The sequence below is a fragment of the Hordeum vulgare genome, chromosome 3H (assembly GCF_904849725.1).
Source record: "Hordeum vulgare subsp. vulgare chromosome 3H, MorexV3_pseudomolecules_assembly, whole genome shotgun sequence".
Classification (NCBI taxonomy): Eukaryota; Viridiplantae; Streptophyta; class Magnoliopsida; order Poales; family Poaceae; genus Hordeum; species Hordeum vulgare.
The window spans coordinates 414,072,737-414,099,802 of record NC_058520.1 but is presented as its reverse complement, the minus strand read 5'-3'; the positions used below and the strand labels follow the sequence as shown (position 1 = coordinate 414,099,802).

General features: G+C 46.0%; 1 protein-coding gene across 5 annotated transcripts; it reads right to left on the bottom strand.

The window, feature by feature from the left end:
- Positions 1-416: 416 nt before the first annotated feature.
- LOC123444032 (carboxyl-terminal-processing peptidase 1, chloroplastic) lies at positions 417-25,670 on the bottom strand. 5 transcript variants are annotated; one of them, XM_045120629.1, is made up of 13 exons: positions 25,222-25,669; positions 24,962-25,081; positions 17,653-17,790; positions 16,808-16,912; positions 16,546-16,714; positions 16,125-16,201; positions 15,723-15,767; positions 2,330-2,413; positions 1,817-1,855; positions 1,673-1,735; positions 1,430-1,577; positions 1,279-1,335; positions 417-808 (listed from the first exon to the last, which is right to left on the bottom strand). In XM_045120629.1, exons 1-12 carry the CDS (start codon positions 25,570-25,572, stop codon positions 1,280-1,282), a joined length of 1,395 nt encoding a protein of 464 aa, XP_044976564.1. In that variant the 5' UTR covers positions 25,573-25,669; the 3' UTR covers positions 417-808; position 1,279. The 5 variants fall into 5 exon arrangements, 3 of the variants coding, with proteins under 3 accessions (XP_044976564.1, XP_044976565.1, XP_044976563.1); XM_045120630.1 differs by having other exon boundaries at positions 1,430-1,559; positions 25,222-25,668; XR_006630932.1 differs by having other exon boundaries at positions 1,279-1,577; positions 25,222-25,670.
- Between the last annotated feature and the right edge of the window lie 1,396 nt (positions 25,671-27,066).

Sequence of the window (27,066 nt, the reverse complement as noted above, 5' to 3'; positions counted from 1 at the left end):
GGATTTATGGTTTACCCATGTTCCTCTGTGTTTATGTTGTGTCGTTCGTAACTCGCATATTTAAGGCTAGGTGATAGGAAATTTTATTACTGTTTTTCAAAGAATCCACTACTTATATAAACAAAATACTTAGTCTTTTCAACTAGTTTTCTAAGATAGACTTCAAATTAAATTACCAATCACGTTCATATTTATCTGTTAATATGCTCTACCCGTTATGTTTCAGGAGCACGTGCTTATGAGCAAGATAAGAGTATGATTTTTTTAATTATATAAATTAACATTAAAACTATAATCTAACTATACGATCTAGCTCCTTCCGCTTATCACTGTATCCGGATAGTCTTTTCAATATAAACAGTATATTATATTCCACTGATAATCCACCAGCTTCCTTAAGCATATAACCTAATACATTCTTGCAAGTGGTAATTTCATAATAATCATGTAAAGTAATTCCTTGAATAAATACATGTATAATTCCATAATAAGGTATTCCAAATATTAGCAATTCTTAGTAATTTGAATATAGTGGCAGGACACATAATTTGAACAATCACAAGCTATTTACATATTGGTGCTGGGTATAATCGGCAGAAGCCAATGCAATCAAGGGCTCTCTCTCTCTCTGTACCGAGCTGCAGCACCTGTGAATGCAATCCAAGGGTATGCACACTCTGATCTCTGCAGAAGCCTATATTGATGCTTCGGCGTAGAGCTTGTGACCTCACCTCACCAGGGAGAGTTCATTCGTCACTGTACAATTCTCCCAAGCATAACCCTCCGTTCCATACTTCTAATGTGTTGCCTGCAAAGGAGAGAAATTCCAAGTATTATGACAGCCAGTTACATCTGACCATTAGGTCCATACTCAGTAGCACGCAGATCAAAAGGGTCATTTTATAAGATGGAACCATATCATAAAACACCCAGTGGAGAATCATATGCCAGGCCAGTATTTCTGCGAGGTGCAGGGCCTGTTCGAGTGTGAGCACATGTGGCTCCAAAAATTATGAACAGCCAGTGTGTGAATCCCTATGATTTACCCATGAACCTATTTTAGACAATGTTTTATGGAACTAGTTGAGATATGGAATTAGAAGTACTGATGTGAAATAGTGCAAGCAGTGAAACTCGACCAGCTGGATTAGCATATATATATTGCTACGAACACTCAAGCGTATCTTTTCTCTATTATAGCAAGAAGAGCCAAATAAGTATGGATAAATAGTTTTTCTTGCTGTGCAAGAAGCTTTGCAATAAAGCACTTCACTTCACCTCAACTTAATTTCTTGCTTTGGCAACGCAAAAGGTAATCTCTGGCTTCATTGAGATCTGTCACAAAAGTAGATTCAGCCAAACAGTAAACTACGGAGTACATTGCATGTTGGGTGTAACAAAAGGAAAATCTGATGAATATGAATAGCACCAGGAAGACGGCGGTAATCTGGTTTTATTCCATCTCCATTGATGTCTTTATGATTTGGTGTGACATACTTGCCAACTGTGACAACAATACCAGAACCATCATGAAGTTCAAATACAGATTGGATTAAGCCCTGCAATATCATAGGCACCTGAGTTACGTATGAGAACAGACATACTATAAGCCTGTTGGCCACGGCAGGCATTGCCATAGGATCTGCTATTTCAGGTGGTTCAAACTTCAAACCTTGCCAAAAGTCCTTTCGCCGACGAGAACAGCTTTGCAATTATCATGAAGTGCTGAAGCAACCTATAAAATTATTTTTATGTTGGTGAGCTCTTACTATTATGATTCTTTATACTACCAGTAAGACAAACAAAAATTACTTACTATTTCGCTGGCACTTGCTGTCCTATTATTCACTAATACCTGTGTCATAAGGTGCGGATGAACAGGTGAGATGCAAATGAGTCTGAAGATCTGACTGGACCATAATGAATAAATAGCATGACCTACTAAATTTCAGTAAGTGACAAGTTAACTAGGGGACTTGCTACAACATAAAACTGGATCAGCAATAAGCCATTTATTTATAGTATTGGTCTGATTAAAAAGTGTGAAGACCCATGGAGTATGGACACAGTTAAATCAAGAAAAAATCTGCAACTCAAGGATATTCACATTGTCAAGTTTAGTATAGAGAAGTGTTTAAATTGCATCAGACAGCTGAAGCTGCTTAACAGCTTTAATGTGGTAAGGACTGAGGAATATGTGGGTAAATGGAAGTATTCACACTTCAACGGTTCAAGAAAACAGTGGAGAAGTGTATCTGCCTGAGATTTCTTTGTACTGCTAGCTCTTGAAACATTTAGAAATAGGTACATCACCATCATTAAAACATACCATTACAGGAGTTGTAACCAAAGGTCCACTGTCAGCAACAATTGTATTTTGGACTTGACGATCCCGGCCAGTAGTATAAATGACCTGAACAACAATCCATTAAGGGCATAAATATTTCACCACCAAAATTGAGTCAAAAACATGAAATTATAAATATAAATGCTTTAAGCAGTTAAATACATGAGCTCTCAAACTTGCTACTATGTACAGAAAGACTTTTTGACTTTTAACAGTCTTTATCGAAAGCATATGAAGAGTGGTAACTACTAACTAGAAGCCCATATGCATTGGCTATTTACCTAACTATTGATCTGTTAAGATTAGCAGGGATATCAATTTGATAAATGTTACCAACTGTTCAAAAATGAGAAGAAAAAAATCATAGAGAGCCTGCATTACAGTTAGGCTGGTGACCAACGGAAAAACAACAGGACCTAAAACCAGCAGTAACCACTATTTATGAGGTGTACTGGTAGCTACTGATTGCTATGTAAAAATGGCTGATTCATGGGCCAAATGAAACCATTCAATTCCTGCCATCGGTAGAATCTATGCATTTTCCCTTGTATGCATGATACAAACATCAAAATTAAAACTAGTAACCCAACAAAACCACATGCTGCTAAATGAGCGCACGAATTTTTAGTAATTGAAAATATGAATCACGGCGGTGGTGGTGATTGTAACTATTAAGAGTACTATATACATAGCTATGTAGCTTTTTATATTTACCCCATTGTATAAGGGGTTTTCTCCATATTTCCTGCATCTGTACATGTATACATATACTGGCCTATGGCTCCATAGGAATACAAGTTGCATATTCCTAACATGGTATTAGAGCTTAGGTTTTTTAGCACGCACAACTCATGATTGATCCTCTTCTCGCGCCGCCATGGTCTCTTTGCCGGATATCGCTGTTCCGTCGCAGCCGTGTTTCTCTAACCCGACGGCTGCTGCTTGCCCACCCTCCCAATACTCCGGTCAACGCCGCTGCCCTGTGCTGCCCGCCTCGTTTCGAATCGAGCCGCCTGTCCATCGACCACTTTAGCTCGAGCCGGCCCTTTGTCCTGATCTCCAGATCGAGCTATCGGGGGACTCCTCTGCCTATTGCTCAAGGGTATCTGTCCCGATCTCCAGGTCGAGCCGCCGCAGGACTCTTCTGGATTGAGTCACCCAGATCCAGTCCTCTGGATCGAGTCGCCCTGGTTTGGTTTGCCGCCGTTTGTTGGCCGCTTTAGCGAGTTTCTCTACTCCAATGGCTGCTGCTGTCCCGTGAAGCCTACTGCTGCTGCCCCGATTCAAGTTGATCCTGTTACTATATCTCGCCGCGTCCGCCTGCTTGCCTCCCGATCTGCACGCCGCCCAGGTTGTCCGCCTCGTCAAGTTGCGGCCCCGCCAGTTCATCACGCCAGCTCCCAATCTGCCTCCCTGGCTCTGCAGGTCAACACCCGACCGCGGCTGCCTGAGTGTGCGTTGCTCAATCCTGCAAGTCACTCCCATTGCATCATGCGCCAGGCGCCGGCCTCCTCTGTTTTGGGGCTGATTCCGTTGGTTGTCTCCTAGTGTAAAAAAAAGAAAACATGTTTTCATCAGGTTCGCATGTCCCTCGGTGCCCGCTGCCTCATGACGGTGTTTTCTTCACTACTCCCATCTCGCACATTTTTTTTTCGAGAAAACGCAAAAGCCTTTGCGTTTCATTGCATTGAAAAGAGGGGGAAAACATCCTCCTAAGAGGCTAGTACAACGGTGTTACAAATGGATCAATGAACGTCCCAGCAGGATGGCAGGGTGACCCTAAGACCTTTGGCCCCTGCCTTAGCCCAACTCCTGGACTCATCCTTGATCGCATCAGCGAGCTCAACTAGCGATGGGGTTACATGGTCAAAAACACACGCATTCCTATGCTTCCAGATCATCCAAGGCACAAGGAGTGCTACCGAGGCCAGCGCATTGCGGAGCAGGGGTGGCGTGGCATCACGAGCCCGCAGCCACCAGTCCTGGAGCGTGGCGTCCTGGTCAGGCACCAGAGTCGGGAGGCGCAGCCAGGACATGATCCCGTGCCAGGTCTGCTTCGCAAATGGGCAAGTGAGTAGCAGGTGTTGTATCGTCTCCGGTTCTTGGTCGCAAAGGAGGCACCGAGGGTGGTGTGTGAGGCCATGGCGGGCAAGGCGCTCAGCAGTCCAGCAACGGTCCTGATTGGCGAGCCAATGGAAGAACTTGACCTTCGACGGGGCCCAACCCTTCCAGATCAGCTTCCACGAACGGCAAGTGATGGATCCGTGGAAGGTGGCTTGGTAACAAGACCTGGCTGTGTAGTTGCCGCTGGGTGTCCACTTCCAGGATAGCTTGTCCGGCTCTGAGGAGAGGGTGGTGCGGGACACCAGCAGCCATATTTGGAGGTACTGCCCAATCTCCTGCAGGCCAAGGGTGGCGTGGATATCCCGCGCCCAAGCATTGCCGTCAATGCCCTCCGCCACCGTCCGAGATTTCCTGCGATTTTTGGGGATGCACATGTTCAGCAAGGGCGCGTGCTCACGGATGGATAGGCCGATGAGCCAACGGTCCTCCCAGAAAAGTGCTGACGTTCCGTCCCCGAGCTGCATGGTGGTAGAGGCGTGGAAAAGGCCGTGCTCCTCGGGGGTGAACTACAGGTCCAGACCATGCCAGGCACGGCTAGTGCCCGTCCGCGATAGCCATAACCATCTGAGCCTAAGAGCGAGCCCAGTGCGCTCGAGGCCGCGGACTCCCAGGGCGCCGTACTCAATCGGTCGGCATACCCGGCGCCAGTTCACGTGACAGTGCCCTCCGTGGGCGGCCTTGCGCCGGCCCAGAGGAACCCGCGCTGAATCTTCTCGAGCTGCTTCAGGGTTTTCTTCGGAGGTGCGAGGGCGAGCATTTGGTGGATGGGGATGGCGCTGAGCACAGACTTGATGAGCGCTAGCCGCCCGGCCTTGTTCATGAGCCACGCCTTCCACGATGGGAGGCGGACGGCCACCTTGTCAACTAGTGGTTGCATCTGGACCACGGAGGGGCGACACGTGGAGAGGGGGATGCCCAGATATGTGATGGGCAGGTCCGCCGTCTGGCAGCCAAGAATCTCCAGCGAGTCGGCAGTCAACTCATCTCCATGCAATGCCGTAGCAGAGCTCTTGCCGTAGTTCACGTGCAGGCCAGAGGCGGAACCGAAGACCCCTAAGATGCCCTTCACAGCAAGGACCTCGTCGGTCGAGGCGTGACAGAACAACATCACATCATCGGCGTATAGCGAGATAGCCGGGATATCGCATCGAGGGTGGAGGCTCCGGAGAATGCCGGTCTGGAGCGCCCGTTGCATGAGGCGGCTGAGTGTGTCGATGGACAGGACGAATAGCTGCGAAGATGTCGAGTCGCCCTGGCGCAACCCACAGCGGTGCCAGATCGGGGGTCCAGGCACTCCATTGAGCAGGACTCGGGTGCTCATTTGCCTGTGACATCGTCCCCTTTTTGCCTGTGACTTCCTTGGTGTTTATGCTCATTTGCCTGTGACATCGTCCCCTTCGACATCTTCGACAGGCTGTGTCGGTCGCTCTTCTACGGCTCAGCCTGTGACCTCCGCACATGGTGATCGCCGCTCTTCCCCGACACCTCTCACGACTTTCACTAGCTATGCTGGTGCATATGACTCCATTGATTGCGCCTCGCGCACGTGTCTTCCCTTGGGGCTTGGTGCTTGTCGGCATACGGCCTAATGGCCTTTGCGGACGCTACTGGTCATGCTACACCGCCACATCTAGCGGCTTCCAAAGGTGGTGGTGGCCGCTCCTCTCCTGATGCTACTGCGTCGACTACTTCAGATGTGTACTTCACTGAGGAGATTGTGCGACTTTGCGTCCTGCTGATTGCCTCTCGTTCTTTCTTGTCGGGTGCATCTAGGCCAACCTCTTCAGTTGAGCCCCTGATCGGGCAAGAGATTGTGCGACTTTGATACATGCTAGCTCCATCTTCCGGTTCTCCATCGACAGGTTCTGCTGGTTCTGCTACTGACTCTTCTGACATTGTGAGACCACCTTCTACACAAGCAGGTACATCTCCGTGGATTCTTGATACTGGAGCATCTTTTCATATGACACATGATTCATCGTCTTCCACTCGACCTCTCGATTCTCCTGTTTAAGTTCTTATTGTTGATGGTTCCTCTCTCCCGGTTACTGACCGAGGCATTCTTAGCACTTCATCTTTTCATGTTCATGATGTTGCTCATATTCCCCGACTTACCATGCAACTCATTTCTGGTGGCTAGATTGTTGACTCTGGTTGTCGTGTCATTCTCGACTTTGACACTTGTTCTGTTCTGGACCATCATATTGGTGCTCTTCTTGGTGCTGGCCTTCGATGTCGTGACTCTCAGGGCCTCTGGTAGCTTGACTGGCTTCATCTTTCGTCCGTTGCCACTGCCACCAGCCTCTCCCCCTTTGTTGCCTTGTCTACCAGCTCTTTCAGCAGTGGCATCGTCACCTTGGTCACTTGTGTGGCTCTATGTCTCTCATCCTTAGTTCGACATGGTCTTCTTGGATCCGTCTCGGCGGTGTTTCTTTAGATTAACAAGGTTGTCGACTTGATAAACAGGTCCAGTTACCTTATTCTCATAGTGACACCGTGTTTCAGCATTCTTTTGACCTTGTTCACTTTGATGTCTAAGGTCCTAGTCCCTTTGCCTCCAAAGGAGGTCAGCACAACTATATTATCTTTATAGATGATTTCTCTCGATACACCTGGTTATATTTATGTCTTCTCGTATTGAGGTCTTATCTATCTATAAGCATTTTGCTATCATGGTTCACACTCAGTTCTCTACGCCTATTTGTGTGTTCCGTGTTGATTCTACTGGAGAGTATATCTTCAAGATGTTGTGTGGCATTCTTGCTGAGCAGGGTACTCTTGCCCAATTCTCATGTCCTGGTGTTCATGCTCAGAATGGCGTGGTTGAGCGCAAGCATCGTCGCCTTCTTGAGATTCTCGTGCATTGATGATCGCCGCCTCACTTTTGGGCTGACCTTGTCTCCACTTCCACTTATCTCATCAATCTTCAACCATCCACTGCTATGCAGGATGGCGCTCCTTTCGAGTGTCTCTTTGATCGTTCTCATGATTATTCGGCGCTTTGTTTGTTCACTTGTGTTTGTTGTGTTCTTCTTGCTCCTCGTGAACGCACCAAACTGTCTGCTCAGTCTGTTGAGTGTGTCTTCTTAAGTTATAGTGATGAACATAAGGGCTATCGTTGTTGGGATCCTGTCAGTCGTCGGATGCGTATTTCTCGGGATGTGAGTTTTGATCGGTCTCGTTCCTTCTACCCGCGTCCATCTTCCTTGACCTTTTCAGTGGAGGATATATCTTCCCTCACTTTTCCTGACACACCTGTCACTCCCATTGAGCCCTTGTCCGTTCGTCCTACTGCCCCTGCTTCTCCGACTGTTACAAATCCACCACCACCATCTTCCATGATTTCCTCACCTTGCTTGTCACTGGATTATGCACCTTCATCCCCAGTGTCTTCTCTGTCACCCTAGCCTATCTCGGTGATTCCTCCCCGTATTCCTCCATCTTTTCCTCAATATTATACTCGTCGTCCGCGTAATGTGGATGCATCTACTATGTGCCATCTTCCTCGTCTTAGCCTACTTATGGCTTGCGTCCTCGTCCACTTCCGCATGTTGATCGACTTGGTTTTCTGCATGTTGGCGATGCTGTTCTTGAGCCGACTTCTTATCGACAAGTTGTTGTTCATCCCGGGCAAAGGAGCTTGCTTTCTTGAGCGCACCAGCACATAGGATCTTGTTTCTCTTCCTCCCCGTGTCTGTCTCATCCCATGTAAGTGGATCTACAAGGTTAAGACTCGCTCTGATGGTTCTCTTGAGTGGTACAAAGCTCGTCTTGTGGCTCGTGGTTTTTAGCAAGAGCATAGTCGTGATTACGATGAGACCTTTGCTCATGTGGCCCATATGACCACTATTCGCACACTTCTTGCCGTGGCCTCTATTTGCCACTGGTTTGTGTCTCAGCTTGATTTTAACAATGTCTTTCTTAATGGTGACTTGCGTGAGGAGGTTTACATGCAACCACCAGCTGGGTATTCTGTTCCTGATGGCATGGTCCGTCGTCTTCGTCGTTGTCTATAGCCTTAAGCAAACCCTTGCGCCTGGATTGAGCATTTTGCCTATGTGGTGACCGCCGCTGGTTTTCATTGGCGATGACCCCGAGTATATTGCCTCTGTGAAGGCCCGTCTCAGTGAGCAGTTTCTTATGTTTGATCTTGGCCCTCTTAGCTACTTTCTTGGGATCAAGGTCTATTCTACCTCCAATGGCTTTTTTATTTCCCACGAAAAGGATATCCAGGATCTTCTTGCTCATGCTGCTCTTACTGATGAGCGCACTATTGAGACTCCTATGGAGCTCAATGTTCACCTCCGTGATACTAATGGTGACCCCTTGTCTGATCCAACGTGTTATCGTCATCTTGTTGGGAGTCTTGTCTATCTAGCTATCACTCGTCCGGATATCTCTTATCAAGTCCATATTTTTGAGTCGGTTTGTCACTTCGGTTCACTATAGTCACCTCCTTCGTGTTCACCGACATCTTCGGGGTACGATCTCTCACCGTCTATTCTTTCCTCGCTCCAATTCATTGCAATTTCAGACCTATACGGATGCTACGTGAACTAGTGATCCCTCGGATCGCCATTCACTTTCTGCTTACTCTGTTTTTCTTGGTGATTCTCTCATTGCCTCGAACTTGGAAGACAAAGAAACGGACTGCAGTTTCCCATTCGAGTGCAGAAGCTGAGTTGCGAGTTATGGCTCTTTTGACGGCAGAGGTGACTTGTTTACGGTAGTTACTTCAGGATTTTGGTGCTTATGTCACTACACCTACTCTTCTACCGTCTGACAGTACGGGTGCTATTAGCATTGCGCGCAACCCTGTGAAGCATGAGCTCACCAAGCATATTGGTGTTGATGCTTTCTTTGTGCGCGCTGGTGTGCAGGATCAGGATATTGCTCTTCAGTATGTGCCTTCTAAGTTACAATTGGTGGATTTCTTTACGAAAGCCCAGACTAGAGCGCAACATGGCATCTATCTCTCCAAACTTAGTGTTGTTGATCCACCATGAGGTTGAGGGCGGGTGTTAAGAGTAGCATATACATAGCTATGTAGCCTTTTGTATTTAACCCATTGTATAAGGGGTTTTCTGCATATTTCCTACAACTGTACATGTATATATATACACGCATATGGCCCCTTGGGAATACAAGTTGCATACTCCTAACAGTAACAACCTCTTCGCGTTGTTAATATATTTTGCACTGCGGAATTAGTTTAGAATTTCAAATCATTAGTCAACGTCAAAGAAAAACTAGCATGATCAATTGTTTCCATAACCATGTCGCAACCAAGATTAAAGTATCTTCGGCACATGTATTGTAATTAATTCCTGGGTTACTGTTTCATGGAAAGTAAGCTTTTATTCAAATGGACATCAAAAGTTCCACAAGTTTTTAAGGCCAGCTTCAGAATGCTCGAGTTGGAGAATACCAGACCAAGGAAACCGCACGAATAGTGCAATCCTATGGGAAACAAAACCAAACGAATGGTTTCAAATGGCTGTTTCAAAGCATATAAGTTGGAATGTGAGAATGGACCAAGGAACTACAATGGAAACCCTTCCTCTCTTCTACATATTGGAGGATAGTTAATATGAGCTCAGCTCACGCCCCATTTTAAAGCATGACTGCTCTTTCTCATGTTAAATATGCGATATTGTTAGGTGTGTTGCGCCACATATCTAGAATTGGTTAGGAGGTAGATAGATATTTAACTTGTGCTTATCTCTATCTCCTCCCTCCATGTAAATCTCTCCTGGTTGCTTCGAACCACCGAAACCTTGCATCGCAAGTTACCAGATCAATATATCATGCAGGCTCCTGGTGTATGGGAGTTTGAGACACTCTGACATGGTAATCAAAACGTCCCTCTTCCCCAGTATCTAGCAACCTTCCTCACCATCGCATCTCGTAGCCCCTATCTTTCCCACCAAACCAACCATGTCTTCCTCCAGCCAAGTTCCCTCCATCGGCCTCAACAACTCCACCTCCGAGCCCCTCACCAGAACCAATTACATACTATGGCGAGCCCAAGCTCGCTCCCAAATCATGGGAGCTGGGCTATATGGGTACATAGGTCAAACCACGGCTGAACCATCCAAGACCATCGTGACAAAAACCTCGGATGGGAAAGAACAAACTGTTCCCAATCCTGCCTACAATCCATGGCTGATTCAAGATCAGCAGATCGTTGCTTACCTACTCTGAAACCTTTCCAAAGAGGTCCTAGTACAGGTAGAATCTCTAGAAAGTCCCATGCTAATTGGTCAGCCCTAGCCAACATGTTCGCTGCTCAATCCCGTTCTCGCACCAACAATTGTCGCATTTCTCTGTCCAACGCCCAGAAGGGTTCACAGAGCGCCACCGCCTTCTTCTGCCAGATGAGAGCCCTCTCTGATGAGCTCACCGCTGCTGGTAAACTCATCACCGACGAAGAGCTCTCATTCATCATTACGGGGCTGGACATGGACTACCAGCCCATGATTTTTGTTCTCCACGTCCGCACTGAGCCCCTATCTACGGATGATCTCTTCGACATGGTGGCCAATTTCGACCAACGCATCAAGATGTTTCAGGGCACAGGAGCAGGCGCCTTCAAATCATCCGCTAACACTGCTATCCAAGGTCGTGGGGGTCCCTCCAAAGGCTACCACAAGAGTGGTGGTGGCGGCGAAGGTGGATCTCGCGGTGGCGGCAGCCACTACCAATCTGATGGTCATAACGGTGGCGGCGGCCACTACCAATCTGGTGGTCATAACGGCGGCGGCAACAACAACTTCGGCAACAACAATAGGGGGGCGCCCCTTCCAAGGGTATGAGCAATATGAAAATAAGTGTCAGATTTGCAAGAAAAATAATCATATCGCGAAGGATTGTGATTGTCGTTATGCCGAAAACAATTCCCAACACAAAAAGGTTGCAACAGCTGCAGACACATCATATGGAGTTGAGACAATTGGTATGTTGACTCCGATGCAGACGAACACATCAGGAACGAGCTCAAGAAGGTGACAATGAGCGGGAAGTATCGTGACGACCATCAAGTCCATAACGCAAACGGTGAAGGTATGAAGATAGATCATATTGGTCATGCAATTGTCACCACCCCTCATCGCAATATTCATCTTTAAAATGTCTTGTATGTTCCAGAAACCTCCAAAACCTTCTTTGTGTTCATCGCATTGCTATAGACAACAAAGTGTTTTTAGAGTTCCACTTCCACACATATTCCTTTTTGATCCGCGATCATGCCACGAGGAAAATTCTCTACCGAGGCAGATGTGTGCATGGGCTCTATCCGTTGATTCCCAAATTTAGAAGGTTCAATAAAGAAGCCTATGGTGTCATCAAAATCTCTTCGGAACGGTGGCATGCACGTTTAGGAGATACATCTTTCTTTATTGTTCAAAGAGTGCTTAGGAATAATCAGTTCCCATGTGTTGGTGAGCGTAGTGTTGAAACTATTTGTGATTCTTGTCAAAGAGCCAAGTCTCATCAGTTGCCATATCCTGTGCCCACTAGTGTTTGTACCAAACCTTTACCGCTCATTTTTTTCTGATGGGGTCTTGCTCCTACTTCTGTTGGTAGACATACTTACTATGTTAGCTTCATCGATGATTTCAGTCAATTCACTTGGATATATCTTCTCAAAAAAACGCTCCGACGTTTTCCAAGTTTTTCAACACTACCAAGCACTTGTTGAATGTAAATTCAATAGCAAGATCATCGCCGTCCAATCTGATTGGGGCGGCAAATATGAGAAGTTAAACTCAATTTTTCAAGGGTTGGTCATTTCCCATCATGTTTCTTGGCCCATGCACATCAACAAAACGGGTCGGCCGAACGCAAGCATTGGCATATCGTTGAAGTTGGCCTAGCTCTCCTCGCCGGTGCCTCTATGCCTCTTAAATTTTGGGATGAAGCGTTTCTCATTGCCGTTCATCTCATCAATATGCTTCCCAACCGTGTCATTGATAATGATACTCCTATGCATCGACTCCTTAATACTCGACCAGATTACAACTCCCTTCGTGTTTCTGGTTATGCTTGTTGGCCCAACCTTCGCCCTTCAATAATCGCAAACTCATGTTCCGCTCCAAACAATGTGTTTTTCTTGGTTATAGTGCCCAACACAAGGGTGTTAAGTGCCTAGATGTTCCTACTGGTCGAGTCTACATATCCCGTGATGTCGTGTTTGATGAAACGGTTTTTCCCTTTGCTTGCCTTCATTCCAATGCAGGCGCCCTTCTTCACAAGGAAATTCTCCTTCTTTCTCATTTGTCCGGTTTTGATCAAGGGGACGATAATTGTATTGACCATGTGACTAACTCTTCTAACCATGAACATGAGGTTTGTGATGTTGCAGGAACATATGCCGAGGCAACAAAAAAAATTAGTGCAAAACGATGGAGAAAATGCTCAAAATGGACCATGTTTCATGTGTCCCCTGGCGCATGGTAACTGTTAGGAAAGCAACTTATCTGTATTGAAGGCCCAAGAGGCATATATATATATTACACATGACTTGAGGTGCAAGGAAAGTAAACATAGACTAATAAGGACTCCTAGACTAATACTAATACTTCCTAACACCCCCCCCCCCCCTCAAATGCAAAGGTATGCAATAACATTGCATTTGAAGAAGTGTAATACTAAAAAAAATGATAATCCAAATCCGCGTCTTGAGAGTGTCGTCGTAGCATGAAGAGTCTTCAAAACTTGTCGAGTCGCCGAAGGAGATAACGAAGAGATGGCACATCAGAGGTAGACACCGCATCATTTGAAGATACAAGATAAATATCAAGAGAAGATGGGTTGTCAAAAGAAGATGGCACATCAAGAGAATAAAGCATTGCGCGGAAAATCATAGTCCACGACAACCGACGGCAAAAGAAGCTCGACAGTTAAGGCACGATGAACCAATGCAAAAGAAGTCCAGAAAATCCTATAAAAAACAACAAGGGCAAATAGGCCACAAAAGTTGCATAGAAAGGATCAGGACCAAAGAAAGGCTGGCGGACTAAGGTATGGTGGACTCGCATGGCATGAGAAAACACAAAATATCAACGGATTTGGTGGACGCGGCGGAAAATATAGAAAACTAGAAAGCACGCACTAGATGAAGATGCGATGGCAGCGAAAAAACTAGCGGTGAAGGCAGCGGAAGAAACATGAAGATTTTATTTTTGTACGAGATCAAGAATCGGACCAAGACAGGTAGTTGAATCAATCAGGCATACGGACTACGGAAACCAGATCCATGGTGTGTCTAATAGCACCACGTGGCTGATAGTAGCACTACCAGCAATGCACCACGTAGCAGCATCCCTATCCAGCAGCCAAGCGCATCGATCTGGATGGGAGACCCTGCTGCAGGGTGGTTGACTTGTAGATACCATGTTAGGAAAGAAACTTATCTGTATTGAAGGCCCAAGGGGCATATATATATTACACATGACTTGAGGTGCAAGGAAAGTAAACATAGACTAATAAGGACTCCTAGACTAATACTAATACTTCCTAACAGCAACCCTGCCGCAGAATCCCCCTCGGGATCAATGCAGTCAGAACTGACGCGGTCGACTCAGGGATCCCCCTCACAGACACGCTAAGTCAATGGATCTCCACCAGATGCTGCGTACCAGTCTGCGTCTAACACACGGCATTGTACTCTCTTTTAAGCTCAAAGTTACAAGCGCTTGGTTTTGTTCCTTCAAAATCTGATACTTCATTGTTCATTTATAACAAGTCTCGTACATCCATGTTTGTGCTCATATATGTTGATGCCATCAGTGTTACAAGTTCATCCAATGAAGAAGTGACAGCTTTTTTGAAATATTTGAGTTCAAAGTTTGCTATTAAGGATCTAGGAGATTTGCATTTCTTTCTTGGTATAGAGGTTAAGAAAACTAGAGAAGGTGGCCTTCATTTATCTCAATATAACTATATAATTATGCAACTGATCTTCTGAACAGAGTTGGATTGCAGGGCCGTAAACCATCACCAACTCCATTATTAAGCACAGAAAAACTATCTCTTGCAGAAGGTGAACTCCTGAATCGAGAGGATGGCACTAGGTACAGAACCATGGTACGCACACTTCAGTATTTGACTCCCACTAGGCCTGATATTTCCTTTGTTATAAACAAAGTTTGTGAGTTTCTTCATGCATCCAACTACTGCTCACTTGACTGCTGCCAAGCGTATACTGAGGTATGTCAAGAATATTTTAGGTGTTGGTTTGAGTTTCAACAAATCATCATACACTCTTGTAAGGATCAAGCATATTGAAATTGACTATCACTTTGCAAAAGAAAGGGTTGCAAGCAAGGAATTAGAATCAGGTTTGTCCATTTTAATGATCAAGTTGCGGATGGTTTCACAAAGGCATTGGCCACAAGACCGTTTGAGGAGTTTAAACGTAATCTTAACTTAGTAAAGTTATGATTATGGGAGGGTGTTAAACATACTATATTGTTAGTGTGCTGCGCCACATATCTAGAATTGGTTAGGAGGTAGATAGATATTTAACTTGTGCTTATCTCTATCTCCTCCCTCCATGTAAATCTCTCCCGATTGGTTTGAACACCGAAACCTTGTATCGCGAGTCACGAGATGAATAAATCCCGCGGGCTCCTGGTGTATGGGAGTTTGAGACACTTTGACATCTCACACATCATCTCTGTACAACAACAATAACAACAAATCCTTTCGGTCCCAAACAAGTTGGGGTAGGCTAAAGTTGAAACTCATAAGATCTCAAAACCTAGTCATGGTTCATCTTCTCTCTGGGATAAAAATGATATTACTGTATAAAGAATACATGTAGAGCATTCAAATAGCTATCTTGTACATTTCCGTGTCTTCAATTCCTCTAGGAACCCACTAGAATTGACATCTAACTATTGTGTTTCTCCTAATCCTACTTCTAATATTTCCAACGTCCCAAGCGGGCCCTTGTTTTCACCCAAATTTCCTCTATAATGGGTCATTCCATAGGAACTTCAAAGCAATCCTAAGCATTTGTTCATTCCAGACATACATAGGAAAATCCAGTTCACTCCAAAATTTCCTCTACTTTTCTTTCATTTCAGAAAATCCCCAACAGAATTTACGTTGACTAGTCATATGGATAAAAGCAAAGTTTTAAAGCCATAACCAATGATCTAGCACCATTTTGACATTAAAAGAAAACGTATGCACCAATTTTATAAGGATTATAGGAAGAAACCACAAGTTAAGTAGAGCTCCATACCGTGTCTCCTTTGTTCAAGAAGAGCTTTGCAATCTCTATTCCAGCCTTCAAGATAAACATAACATCAGACAGTGTAAGCATAACCAATCCAAAAAAGATGATATCTTGGCAGGTCATTTCTGAACCTATGTGGTGAGCCTCAAACTATTTTGACAAATTCACAACGATTCACCTCAATAAGAAGAGAATACCCTACCAAACACAATTTAGTTCTAGGCTTCTGGCAGTTTAAAGATAGGACATTCTAGCATTCAAATTTTGGTTCCTATACACCATCCGAGAGCAAGAAGTGACCTAATGAGGGGCGGTAATATGAATACATGCCTTTAGATATTGCGCATGATCCTAGAATGGCATCTACTTAAGGAACCGTTGGCATAATTTGAATAAAAAATGGCATACTTGCACTAGTCCACCAAGATTGTCCCTTAGGTCCAAAACAAAATAGGAGGCACCTGAATTCTGTAGACGTTTCAGTGCTGCAAGAGACAGGTAACGTTAAAAGGACAAATCTTGCTGTAAATCAACAACAATGATATCTAAAAGACTACAACTAAGATTATTGTAGTGTCAAAAGAATCACATGCAAGCCAAAGGTACTAAATAAGCACAAACAATCAATAGTGTACATTCAATTTGCAAAAAAGGGAGGCAGTATTTTAAACTTTTGTTATGTTCTCAATTTGGATGAATTTAAATATTTAGATGCATGCAAATAAGCTAGAATTAGACACTAGATAGCCATTTGCAGAACATAGTTATAAAAAAATGGCAAACAGATTTAGAAATGACAGAGGATAGGGTGAACAAACCAGCAACACACCGCTGACCAAATCTTTTTTGGCCACTGCATTGAACTCTTTAATGTGAATATATCCGACAGATGAATTCTCGTTGTCTCTTTTCTCCAAACGATAGAAAATTGGAGTGCGAGCAGCCATCTGCCTTTGCACTTTCATTGACTCAACAGGACCACAGTTGCCATGCTTAACCTATATATAACATTATGAAAAAGAGTAAGATAGTTAGGAGCACAAAGAGATGCCAGACAGACTCTTAATAGTGTTCATAAGATTATTCAAAACCTTAATTGTAACAAAAGTTTCCTTTGGGCCTTGCAGCATGGATGACACGTCAAATGCAGATTTACCTCTTACATCGCTACCATTGACAGACAAAAGCTCATCACCCTGATAAAAGATAAATGACCCAGAAGGATTAGGTGATGTGTGTATATGATCTATTCATAAGTCCTAGGCTCCCAGCAACCAACAGTAAAAATAACAGTGTTCTCTGATAATAACTATCAAAAGCTTATTTTCCAAAATAAATGCTGCTTTCCCCTTAAAAAATGCTGCCTTTGGTATGTTGAGAATGAGAAAAGTCAAAATTGAACTTGCCATTTGTCCAAATATCGTTCAATGTTTAGGAATGAAACAAAAACAGCTAAAGCTGAGAATACTATGAATGAGAAAAGTCAAAATAGAACTTGCCATTTGTCCAAATATCGTTCAATGTTTAGGAATGAAACAAAAACAGCTAAAGCTGAGAATACTATGTTCTATGGTGAAGCGCTTAGTACAAAATATGAAATAGACAGGGTTCAGTTAACCCATTCATAAAAGATTAAAAGCTTTAGTCGTCCTTTTGAAGACAAAAAAGGCATTACTGATCTAGTTACTCCATAAGGTATAAGCAGAGACATGAGCCAACATTATTTCAGCATTTCAGCATCTCAAATGGGGAGTATATAATCAAATGCTGCCCATATGCAACTGCTCACGCAGTTTGACAAGATAACTTTGTACAAGAAGTACATACCAGAAACCGGAACATGGTCGGTTTGAAAACATTGTGGTAAAAGCAAGATTCCCATCGAAAAGCAAAGCAAACTATCAATTGAAAGGTATAAATGCTTAGCAGTTGATACCTGTCTAACACCAGCAGAGTTAGCAGGCCCATCTAGTATCAGTCCTAATACCACCAATCTTAAAGAACCATTGTCATCAGGAATCTCTCTTATGTTCAACCCAATCCCCGTCATGTCATACTTCGACATCTTCGAGAACTTTAGCAGATTGATCGAACATGTGCAAAATTAGCAAATAAAAGCAATCAAAGATCAGCAATAAGTAAAAACATTAAAGCAGGAATTTCGTGTTACATCACTATGAAACCAAAGGAGAAAAAGGACATAAGATGACGTCACATCGCTACAGTCTCTAATATAGGTTTGTTAGGCCAGAGTGTTTTTTTCGAGAAGGAGGATGACATCCGGCCTCTGCATCAATCGATGTTTGCAGCCATTCCTCATTAATTATTCATCAAAGCCTTACAAAGTAATACATTAATGAGTCTGAAGCCAACCTACAGGCAACAGCTGTCGCTACTCCTATCAACGTGATGAAGGGGCTGCACATGGTCGGGTCACCTGCCCAGACCTCACACCAACACCAAACATCTAAAACCATATGCCTCAACCAAACCGCCCTACGTCGAGTCGGTGGCACAAACCGGTCCAGTGGACTCAGCTCGCACCGCATGCGCACGCTCCATAGACCGCCGTCCCCGTCTTCCACAGACCCATCTTCAGAACTAGAATCAATGGATTGACCTTGGCAGGCCTGCTGTCGACGCCGCCAAGACGCCAGACAATGCCGCCTCCCTACGCGCATCCATCATCACGTGTACGTCGTCGAGCCCTTGTTGCACCACGCCGCTGAGACTCCATGCCGTTGAAGCGTCACATGAAATGTCGCTCCACCAAAGTGATCCACTAGTCTCTCTAGCCGATGAACACCTCCAAGAATGACAACCCAAAGAGGGGAACGACACATTGGCGCCGCCATCATACGATAGACTGATCAAGGGTTTCCCCAGAGGTAGTGGAAGGAGATGGGAGCTTCACCTCTATGATGCCCTCAAGAAGGAAATGACGCCAAGGGCGTCACCATCACCGGCTCCGGCCACCGACCGAAGACCGGGTTTTCACCTGGATCTGTCCCCCGAGAACCCAACCGACAACCTATGCACCGTCCCGACCGCTTTCAAAGCCCCAGATCTGGCCGCCTAGATCCGGCGACCATCCATAGCAGCACTGCCACCGTGGTAGCCCTGGCACACTGGCCACTGGAGTCCGGGAGGAGGGCCACCACCCCACCTCGGCAAACCGTGATAGCCGCCGAGAAGGATCCCACGCGCGCTCGTCATCGTCGCTGGTCCTATCCAATTCGGAGCCAAAGCCACTAGATCGCCGGCGCAAATCCACCTTGGACAGCGACATCACGATGGCATGCCGCCGCAGGAAGCCTGAGCTTCACCAGCCGCCACCTTCCAGGTCAGCCGCCTCGGGATCTAGGCCGATCGTCGCTACAGCCATGGCTGTCGTGATCGCGCGGACGCGCCAAGCGGCCATCACCACCCGCTCTTCCAAGTTGCCCTACAGCACCGCCGCCTCCACCCACCACTACGTCACCGCTTTGCACCATCCCCGGAGGCGAGCCTCCGCGCCGTTGCGTCCCAAATCCAGGAGAAGTGCCCTGGCACCGTTGGTGTCACGCCCTAGCTAGGGATTTCAGCAAGAACGCGATGAACTCGCTCACAGATCGAAGGAGGAAAGGGGAAAGTAGCCCCGCTAGGGTTTATATTGCTATAAAGTGTACTGTAAAGTGAATAAGCATCTTAGCAAATCTCAATACCCATTACAGACGCGAGCACCTGGCTTTATAGCCCACTGGCGACAGACAACGGCAACGGCAACGGAATTAATACAGTAACGGCAAATGAAACGGTACAGTGACGGCAAGCTGCGCGATCCGTTGGATGCAAGTGATCTCGGCCGTCCGTTAACTGAAGAAGGCGCCAACGCTGGTCTTGCAAGTTCAGTACTGACAATGCCCCCGGGAAAGACCGAACTTGTCCTCAAGGAGGTCAGCGATTGAACCACCGATCGATGGTTGCCTTGAAAAAGGTTGGAAACGTCTTCTTCATGAACGCGACATCTTTCCACGAAGCTTCATCCGGAGGTAGATTTGCCCACTGTACGAGCCATTGGACGACCGGCAGGTTGTTGCGGGGAATTTGGCGTGTCTCCAGGACTGGCTCGGTGAGGATCATCCCATCAGATCGTACCAAGGGAAGGTCTGAGCAGGGAATCGCCTTTGGTCCCACGTGCTTCTTCAACTGGCTGACATGGAAGACTGGGTGAATGCTGGTGCTCTCTGGCAGGAGGAGCTTGTAGGCGACGGGTCCCACTTTAGCAATTATGCGGAAAGGGCCGTAATACTTGCTCTGGAGCTTGATGTGGGTACGCAGTCCGAAGGCATTAAGGCGATAAGGTTGCATTTTGAGGTACACCATATCTCCTACTTCCAAGATCCTTTCTGTGCGCTTCCGGCTAGCATACTTTTTCATGCGAGCTTGAGCAGCAGTAAGGTTATCTTTTAAGTGCTGGAGAAGTGCTTCTCTGTCATGGAAAAACTGCTGGGCATCTGCTGTCATGTTGTCAGGTAGAATGTTCTCACATATGTTGGGTGGTGGATATCCATAAGCAGCTTCAAAAGGTGTTTTTTGGAGGGAGCTGTGGTATGTTGTATTGTGCCAATACTCTGCCATGGCCAAGTGTTTGGCCCATTTCTTTGGCTGCATTGAGCTGAGACAGCGAAGGTAGTTTTCTAGGCATTGATTCACACGCTCTGTTTGGCCATCAGATTCAGGGTGGTAAGCAGAACTGTATCGTAGGTGAATGCCCATGCCCTTGAAGATGTCCTGCCACAGCTGACTGGTGAAGATTCGATCCCTGTCAGATACAATGGCCAAAGGAGGACCATGGAGTTTGATCACATTATCAATGAATGCTTGGGCAACTGTTTGAATAGTGTATGGGTGAGACAAAGGAATGAAGTGTGCAAATTTGGATAGTCTATCTACTACCACTAAGATAACATCATGTCCATTGGATTTAGGCAACCCCTCAATGAAATCCATGCTCAAGTGTGTCCACACCATATCAGGAAGTGGTAGAGGATCCAGATATCCTGGATAAGGACAGTTTTCTCCTTTGTTTTTCTGGCACACTGGGCATGTTGCCACAAAGTTGTCCACTGCTTGTTTCAGCCCTGGCCAACAGAATATCTGCTTGATTCTGTGATAAGTTGCTTTTCTTCCAGAGTGACCCCCAATAGCTGATGAGTGAAGGGCTGTTAGTAACCTTGTTCTTAGTTCCATGTTCTTCCCCACATAAATCTTCCCCTTGTGCCTAATGATCCCTGAGTGTAAGGTGTTTTGGTTTTCAGCATGTGTGGGTGAAAGTAAAAGTCTCTCCAATAGTGCCTGACATGTGTTGTCTTGAGCATAAGATTGTTCAACTGTAGAAATCCATTGGGGTGTAACTACAGAAATAGCCATGAGGGAGTTTCTTCTAGACAGTGCATGAGCTTGAGCTGGATGCTTGTGGAGATCTTTTGGTCAGTCATGAATTGTAAACTTTGATTATCAGTTTTGATGATGAGATCATTCCCCAGAAAGTAGTGTCTCCACCTTTTGAGAGCAGCAATGATAGCAAGAGCTTCTTTTTCATAAGTTGACAGTGCAGCATTTTTGGGACATAGTGTGGAGCTGTAATAAGCTAGTGGCCTTCCCTTCTGCATCATGACTGCTCCTAATCCCACTCCAGAAGCATCTGTTTCTAGGGTGAATGGCTCAGAGAAATCAGGGAGTGCTAGCACTGGTGCTTGAATCATAGCCTGTTTTTTAAGTTAGAAAAAGCAGTAGTTTGAAGAGCTGTCCAGTAGAAACTGTCTTTCTTCAGAATATCATGCAGTGGTCTAGCAATGGTACCAAAGTCCTTAATAAACCTTTTGTAATATCCACAGAGACCTAAGAATCCTCTGAGTTGCTTAACTGTAGTTGGAACTGGCCAATCAGCAACTGCAGTGATTTTTGCAGGGTCAGTTGATACTCCTTCTCAAGTGATGATGTGGCCCAGGTAGTCCACTTGTTTGGAAGCAAACACACATTTAGAATGTTTAACAAAAAGCTGGTGTTCTTTCAGGAGCCGGAGAACAATTTGTATGTGCTCCAAATGTTCAGAAAGGGATTTGCTGAAAATGAGGATATCATCAAAGAATACCAACACAAACTTCCTTAGATATGGACCAAATATGTTGTTCATCAGAGCTTGGAAAGTCCCAGGTGCATTAGCTAGTCCAAAGGGCATCACCAGGAATTCATAGTGACCAAAATATGTCCTGAATGCAGTTTTAGGTATGTCTTGCTCATTCATTCTCACCTGGTGATAGCCAGATCTCAAGTCCAATTTGGTGAAGTAGGTAGCTCCCTGGAGTTCATCCAAAAGATCCTCAATCACAGGTATGGGAAACTTATTTTTGATGGTTGCAGCATTAAGTTTCCTGTAGTCAATGCACATTCTCCAAGTGTTGACATTGTCAGATTTCATTGCTTGTGCAGAGAGTGTCATACAATGCTCTTCTTGTTGCAGTTGTTCTTCCATCTCATGTTCCTCCACCTCCTCATTTTCTTTTGCTTGTTCAGTGGGATCTTCCCCAATCAGTACATTTAATGCAGGAGCCATTTTGCATTCATGTCCATGAAACCATGCATCCCCACATCTCCAACACTTACCAGGTTCCCTGGCTCTTTGGTTGACAACAGCAGGTTTGGATTCAGTGGGTTTCTCATGTAAGGCAGTGGTAAATTTCTGATAACCAGTGATAGACTTAGTAGTTCCAGAGTAACTAGTGTAGGATTTCTTCTCAGCAGCTCCCGTTTCCAGGTCTACTGCTAACCAATAGGCCTCTGTCAACCCAGTAGGTCTCAGAGCTCTAACTTGGAACTTGATTTGAGAACGTAGACCATTTACATAGCACCGCACAAACCAGCTTTCATCCATGATAGGGTTATCAGATTGGACCTCTGCCATTAACTCTTCAAATTGGTCAGTGTATTCTGACACAGTGAGGGTGTTATGCTTGAGGGTGTTAAACTTGTCAGTTAGCTCATATGAGCTGGCTGATGAGAATCTGCGCAAAATCTCCTCACAGAATTGTGCCCAGGTTAACTGCTTTTTTAGAATTCCAGAACGTCTCAACCAGACATCAACTCTTCCTGTCACATAAAGTTGTGCCAGGTTAACCTTGAATTCAGCCGGTGCTCCGGCCATCTGGAAGTATTTCTCACACTGTCTTATCCACCCTGCTGGGTTATCTCCATCAAAACGAGGAAAATCCATGCGTGGACCTTTAGTGATGCTCTTCAGGAATTGTGTGCGCATCTCTTGGTCATAGTGCTTCTGAAAATCATCCCAACTCTGACGAACTCCTGGTGGTTGAAACCCATGGAATCCAGGTGTGCGGGCAGTCTTATATGCTGCAGTGGGAGTGGCATTTCCCGAGTGTATTTCCACTGGTTGATTGGCTCCGAACCCTGGTGGAATAGCAGGCCTGGGTACCTGAATGGGTGGTAAGTGGATTGGGATATGTGCTGCGGCCAGTCTTGATTTCTCCTGTTCCATCACAAGTCGTCGTCGTATCTCCTCAGACATGGCTCTTTCCACTGTTGCTGTTTCTTTCTGTGGTAGATCAGGTGATGATTTGCCCTGTTGTGCTGAACTTGAGGCTTCCGTGGATCGAAGGGATTTGAGAACCTCTGCCATAGTCGACAGCTGCGAACTGAGGGTGGGAACAGCTTTCTGCACTCCATCAAGAATAGAGACCATCGTGTCTTGCTTGAGGTTTATGCTGTGTACGTCCTTCCGCAGGTCATCAACCTCGCCTCTCAGATCTGCAGTTTCTTCCCGATGCTGCATGAATTCGCCCTTCATGGCGAGTAGATCCGCAACTTCCGACTCCTCCAGGGTGGATTTGGAACGCCCCATCGTGATACAGTGGCACGGAGGAATTTTACGGCCGGAATAGCTCCGGTAACCCGATCTAGCACTGAATCCTGCCGCCGCCTGAGAAAATCACCGCCGAAACAGCATCACCCGTCGCATCACCCGCCGAAACAGCATCCTCCAAGGTGCTCTCCAACCAGTCTCACTCAACGAGCTGCCGCCGGATTAGTCTACCGCCGCCATGCCCGCCGACCCCGCCACCATCGCCACCAAGTCTGTCGAAAAAAAGGGAGGGAAAATACAGCGGTAGCTACGATCTATCTCTTCTCCGAGGAAAGACTGCGCTCATGATACCAATTGTCACGCCCTAGCTAGGGATTTCAGCAAGAACGCGATGAACTCGCTCACAGATCGAAGGAGGAAAGGGAAAAGTAGCCCCGCTAGGGTTTATATTGCTATAAAGTGTACTGTAAAGTGAATAAGCATCTTAGCAAATCTCAATACCCAGTACAGACGCGAGCACCTGGCTTTATAGCCCACTGGCGACAGACAACGGCAACGGCAACAGAATTAATACAGTAACGGCAAATGAAACGGTACAGTGACGGCGAGCTGCGCGAGCCGTTGGATGCAAGTGATCTCGGCCGTCCGTTAACTGAAGAAGGCGCCAACGCTGGTCTTGCAAGTTCAGTACTGACAGTTGGGTGACCCGCGTCACACAATCCGGACGCAGGAGGGAAGAGGACCTCCGCCACCGCCGTCGGCCGCCCGAGCTTCGCTCGACGGCTTCCTCCATCGGCGACGAAGGGGAGGACAGGGATGGAGACGGCCCTGGCGGCTAGGTCTTCGGTCTCTGCCCGAGTTGCCCGATAGTGAAAGTCCAAGTCAGATGGATAGTGAAAGTCCAAGTCAGATGGTATTGCCAAGCGTAATCCAACTCATGCTGATCTAGAAAACTCTTTGAAGATCAGCATGCATGACACTATGAATTCAAGGGCAGAAATAAATGAATTATTTTTTGCTGACACACAAGGGGAAACAGTAGATCTGGCTTACATCAACTTTCACACATGTAATTGACGATATCATGGAACTCAAGTGCTCGTGACATGCTAGTAATAATGCAAAATGGCCCCGGGAGAGCTTCTATTTCATATCTAACAAAAAACATAAAATGAATACCGTGGATCATGAAGGACAAAAGGTAATAACCTTAGTGAATTGGGGACACGAAATTGCAAGCTCATCCTGAGTTTCATACTAAACATCACACCCAGTTTGAGCAGTAAATTACTTTCAGGAATTCTGAGTTCTAAACATGTAACAGGTTAACGTTTCGGCTACTGATGTCAATAGCATGGCATAGTGCCACTTCCAAATAACTTACATCGGAGGACGACAGGAATCTTGTATATGGATCACCCAGGCTAGCTAGCATTTTCGTGATGATATCATGGGCTCTAGAGCGGGATTTGATTGAACCTTGAAGAATATCTTGCTTCCTTTGCTGCATCAAATTAAAATTAAGAGACTCGATATCACTCATGATAGAAGTGAGCGTTCTGACAAGTGTGCACTGCGACTTTATTGTAGTCATCTGAACCAGTAAATACAGTGATACAGAATCTCATCACGAGACAAATTTACCATCCACAGCTCCGGTGACCACGGGCGGCTGCCGGCGTCAGGGAGGAAGCCCTCGTTGACCACCTCCCACGCCTCCTCCACGAGCTGCTCGTTCGTCACAGTCTCGGCCTTCACCTCTACCTCCCTCCCGTCGTCCTGGCCGCGGCATAGCTCCGGGGGCTGCTCCACCGGCGCCACAGCCACGGCGTTGCCGGCCAGGAGGGAGAAGGAGATGGCCGCCGCCGCGGCCGCCGTGCGGAGGGCGGCGGGGAAGAGAAACACGCACGGCTGGGGCTTGGGCTTGTGGCTAGGGCTGGGGTTCTGTCGCGACTGCGGCGGCGGTAGCGGTGGGGCGTAGGAGAGTGGGAGCATTGCGGTGCTGTGTTGGCTCCACCTCCACAAGCTTCGTGCTGGGAGGAACTGAAAGAGGGGGGAAAACACTTGGTTTTGGTTTAGTGGTGGGAGTTTGAGAGGATGTGGGGATGGGGCTGGCCGTTGAACAGTCCGCCACGGCGGTGGTAGTGGAAGACGAATTTTGGGATTCTCTCAACATTTTTTTGTTTGAGATGAGAAAGATATGCTTGTATTCACATCACCAAATAATACAAATTGGGTCCCCATATTCATCATACATGTGGTATATTAGACATTCGCTCATACACTACGTGTGGTATACACACGAGGCAGCCCACACAGATCGTGTGTGGGCTAACGTTAGAACTACTCACACGTGTGGGTGCAGCTACTTCGTGCCACTCGCCAAGTACTACTCATTTCCATCTCCGCGTGTGCCATGAAATAAATCTGCCCACACACATGGCGCAGCTACATTAGTTACTCATGGAATGACACTTTAGTTACCCCGGAAATGACAATTTTAGTAACTCAAGATGGCAAATGTAGTTGAAAAAACATGGCAACTCTATCTGTTTTTGTTAACTATAGTCTATAGTTATCCGCGGGATGACACTTTAGTTATCCGGAGATATTTTCCATATGTGCTTATCTAGTTGCCACATGTGGTCCAACCATAGTTGCTATGTATAGTTAATCATATTTGTCACGTATGTTTATCTGGTTGTCACGTACGCACAACTACAGTTGTCATCTAGCAACGTACGAACGTCGTGTGGGCGAAGAGCAGTTCGTCCACACGCATGTGGACTAGGTAGTGGTTGTGTGGGCAAAAACGGATCTGCCCAGGCAGCGCAGTTGTCTACCGCGCGGTGAACTCTCCAACGTCCACACACATGATAATGCCTACGTGGCATTGAAATTCGAACGGATTCCTTTAAGATTCGTGCAAAATAGAATCAACGTAGATCGATATGTGTGGGCAAAGTGTAAGCATGCCACACGTGTGGGCGTTATCATTTGGGAAGTTCTTAACCATATGAGCACACACTTAGCACACGCACAATGAATCAAGAATCAAAATTAGAAAAAGAACATACTATAAATCCTAGAAAATACAAGGACCTCCTGTAACGACTAAGATGCGGTCCTTTCCGATTTAGGGAACGAGGCCCCAAAATGGAAAGAAGCGCATCTAAGCGTTTCGCAAGCACGATAACATAGCACATACATAATAACAGAATGACAATAGGGATTCATTGTCATCTCATAAATAATATCAGAGTTTACATCACGCATTTATTCAACCAAGGTAGTTCCGCTACGGACTACATAACATGAGAAAAGGTTATGCTACCATGCATGCTTGCCCACGATCACGACCACGCCTCAGTCTTCTGGATAGTTCACGTACAGGCGGTCGTTTTCCTCATCGTACTGCCATGCCAGCTGCGTGCCATCGGGATCACCTGTGTCGGACATACATGTACCTGTTGGTGTGTTGAAGTAATC

Coding starts and splice junctions, on each gene's coding strand:
- LOC123444032 (XM_045120628.1), bottom strand. CDS start 23,616: ATGGGGCGTTCCAAATCCACCCTGGAGGAGTCGGAAGTTGCGGATCTA.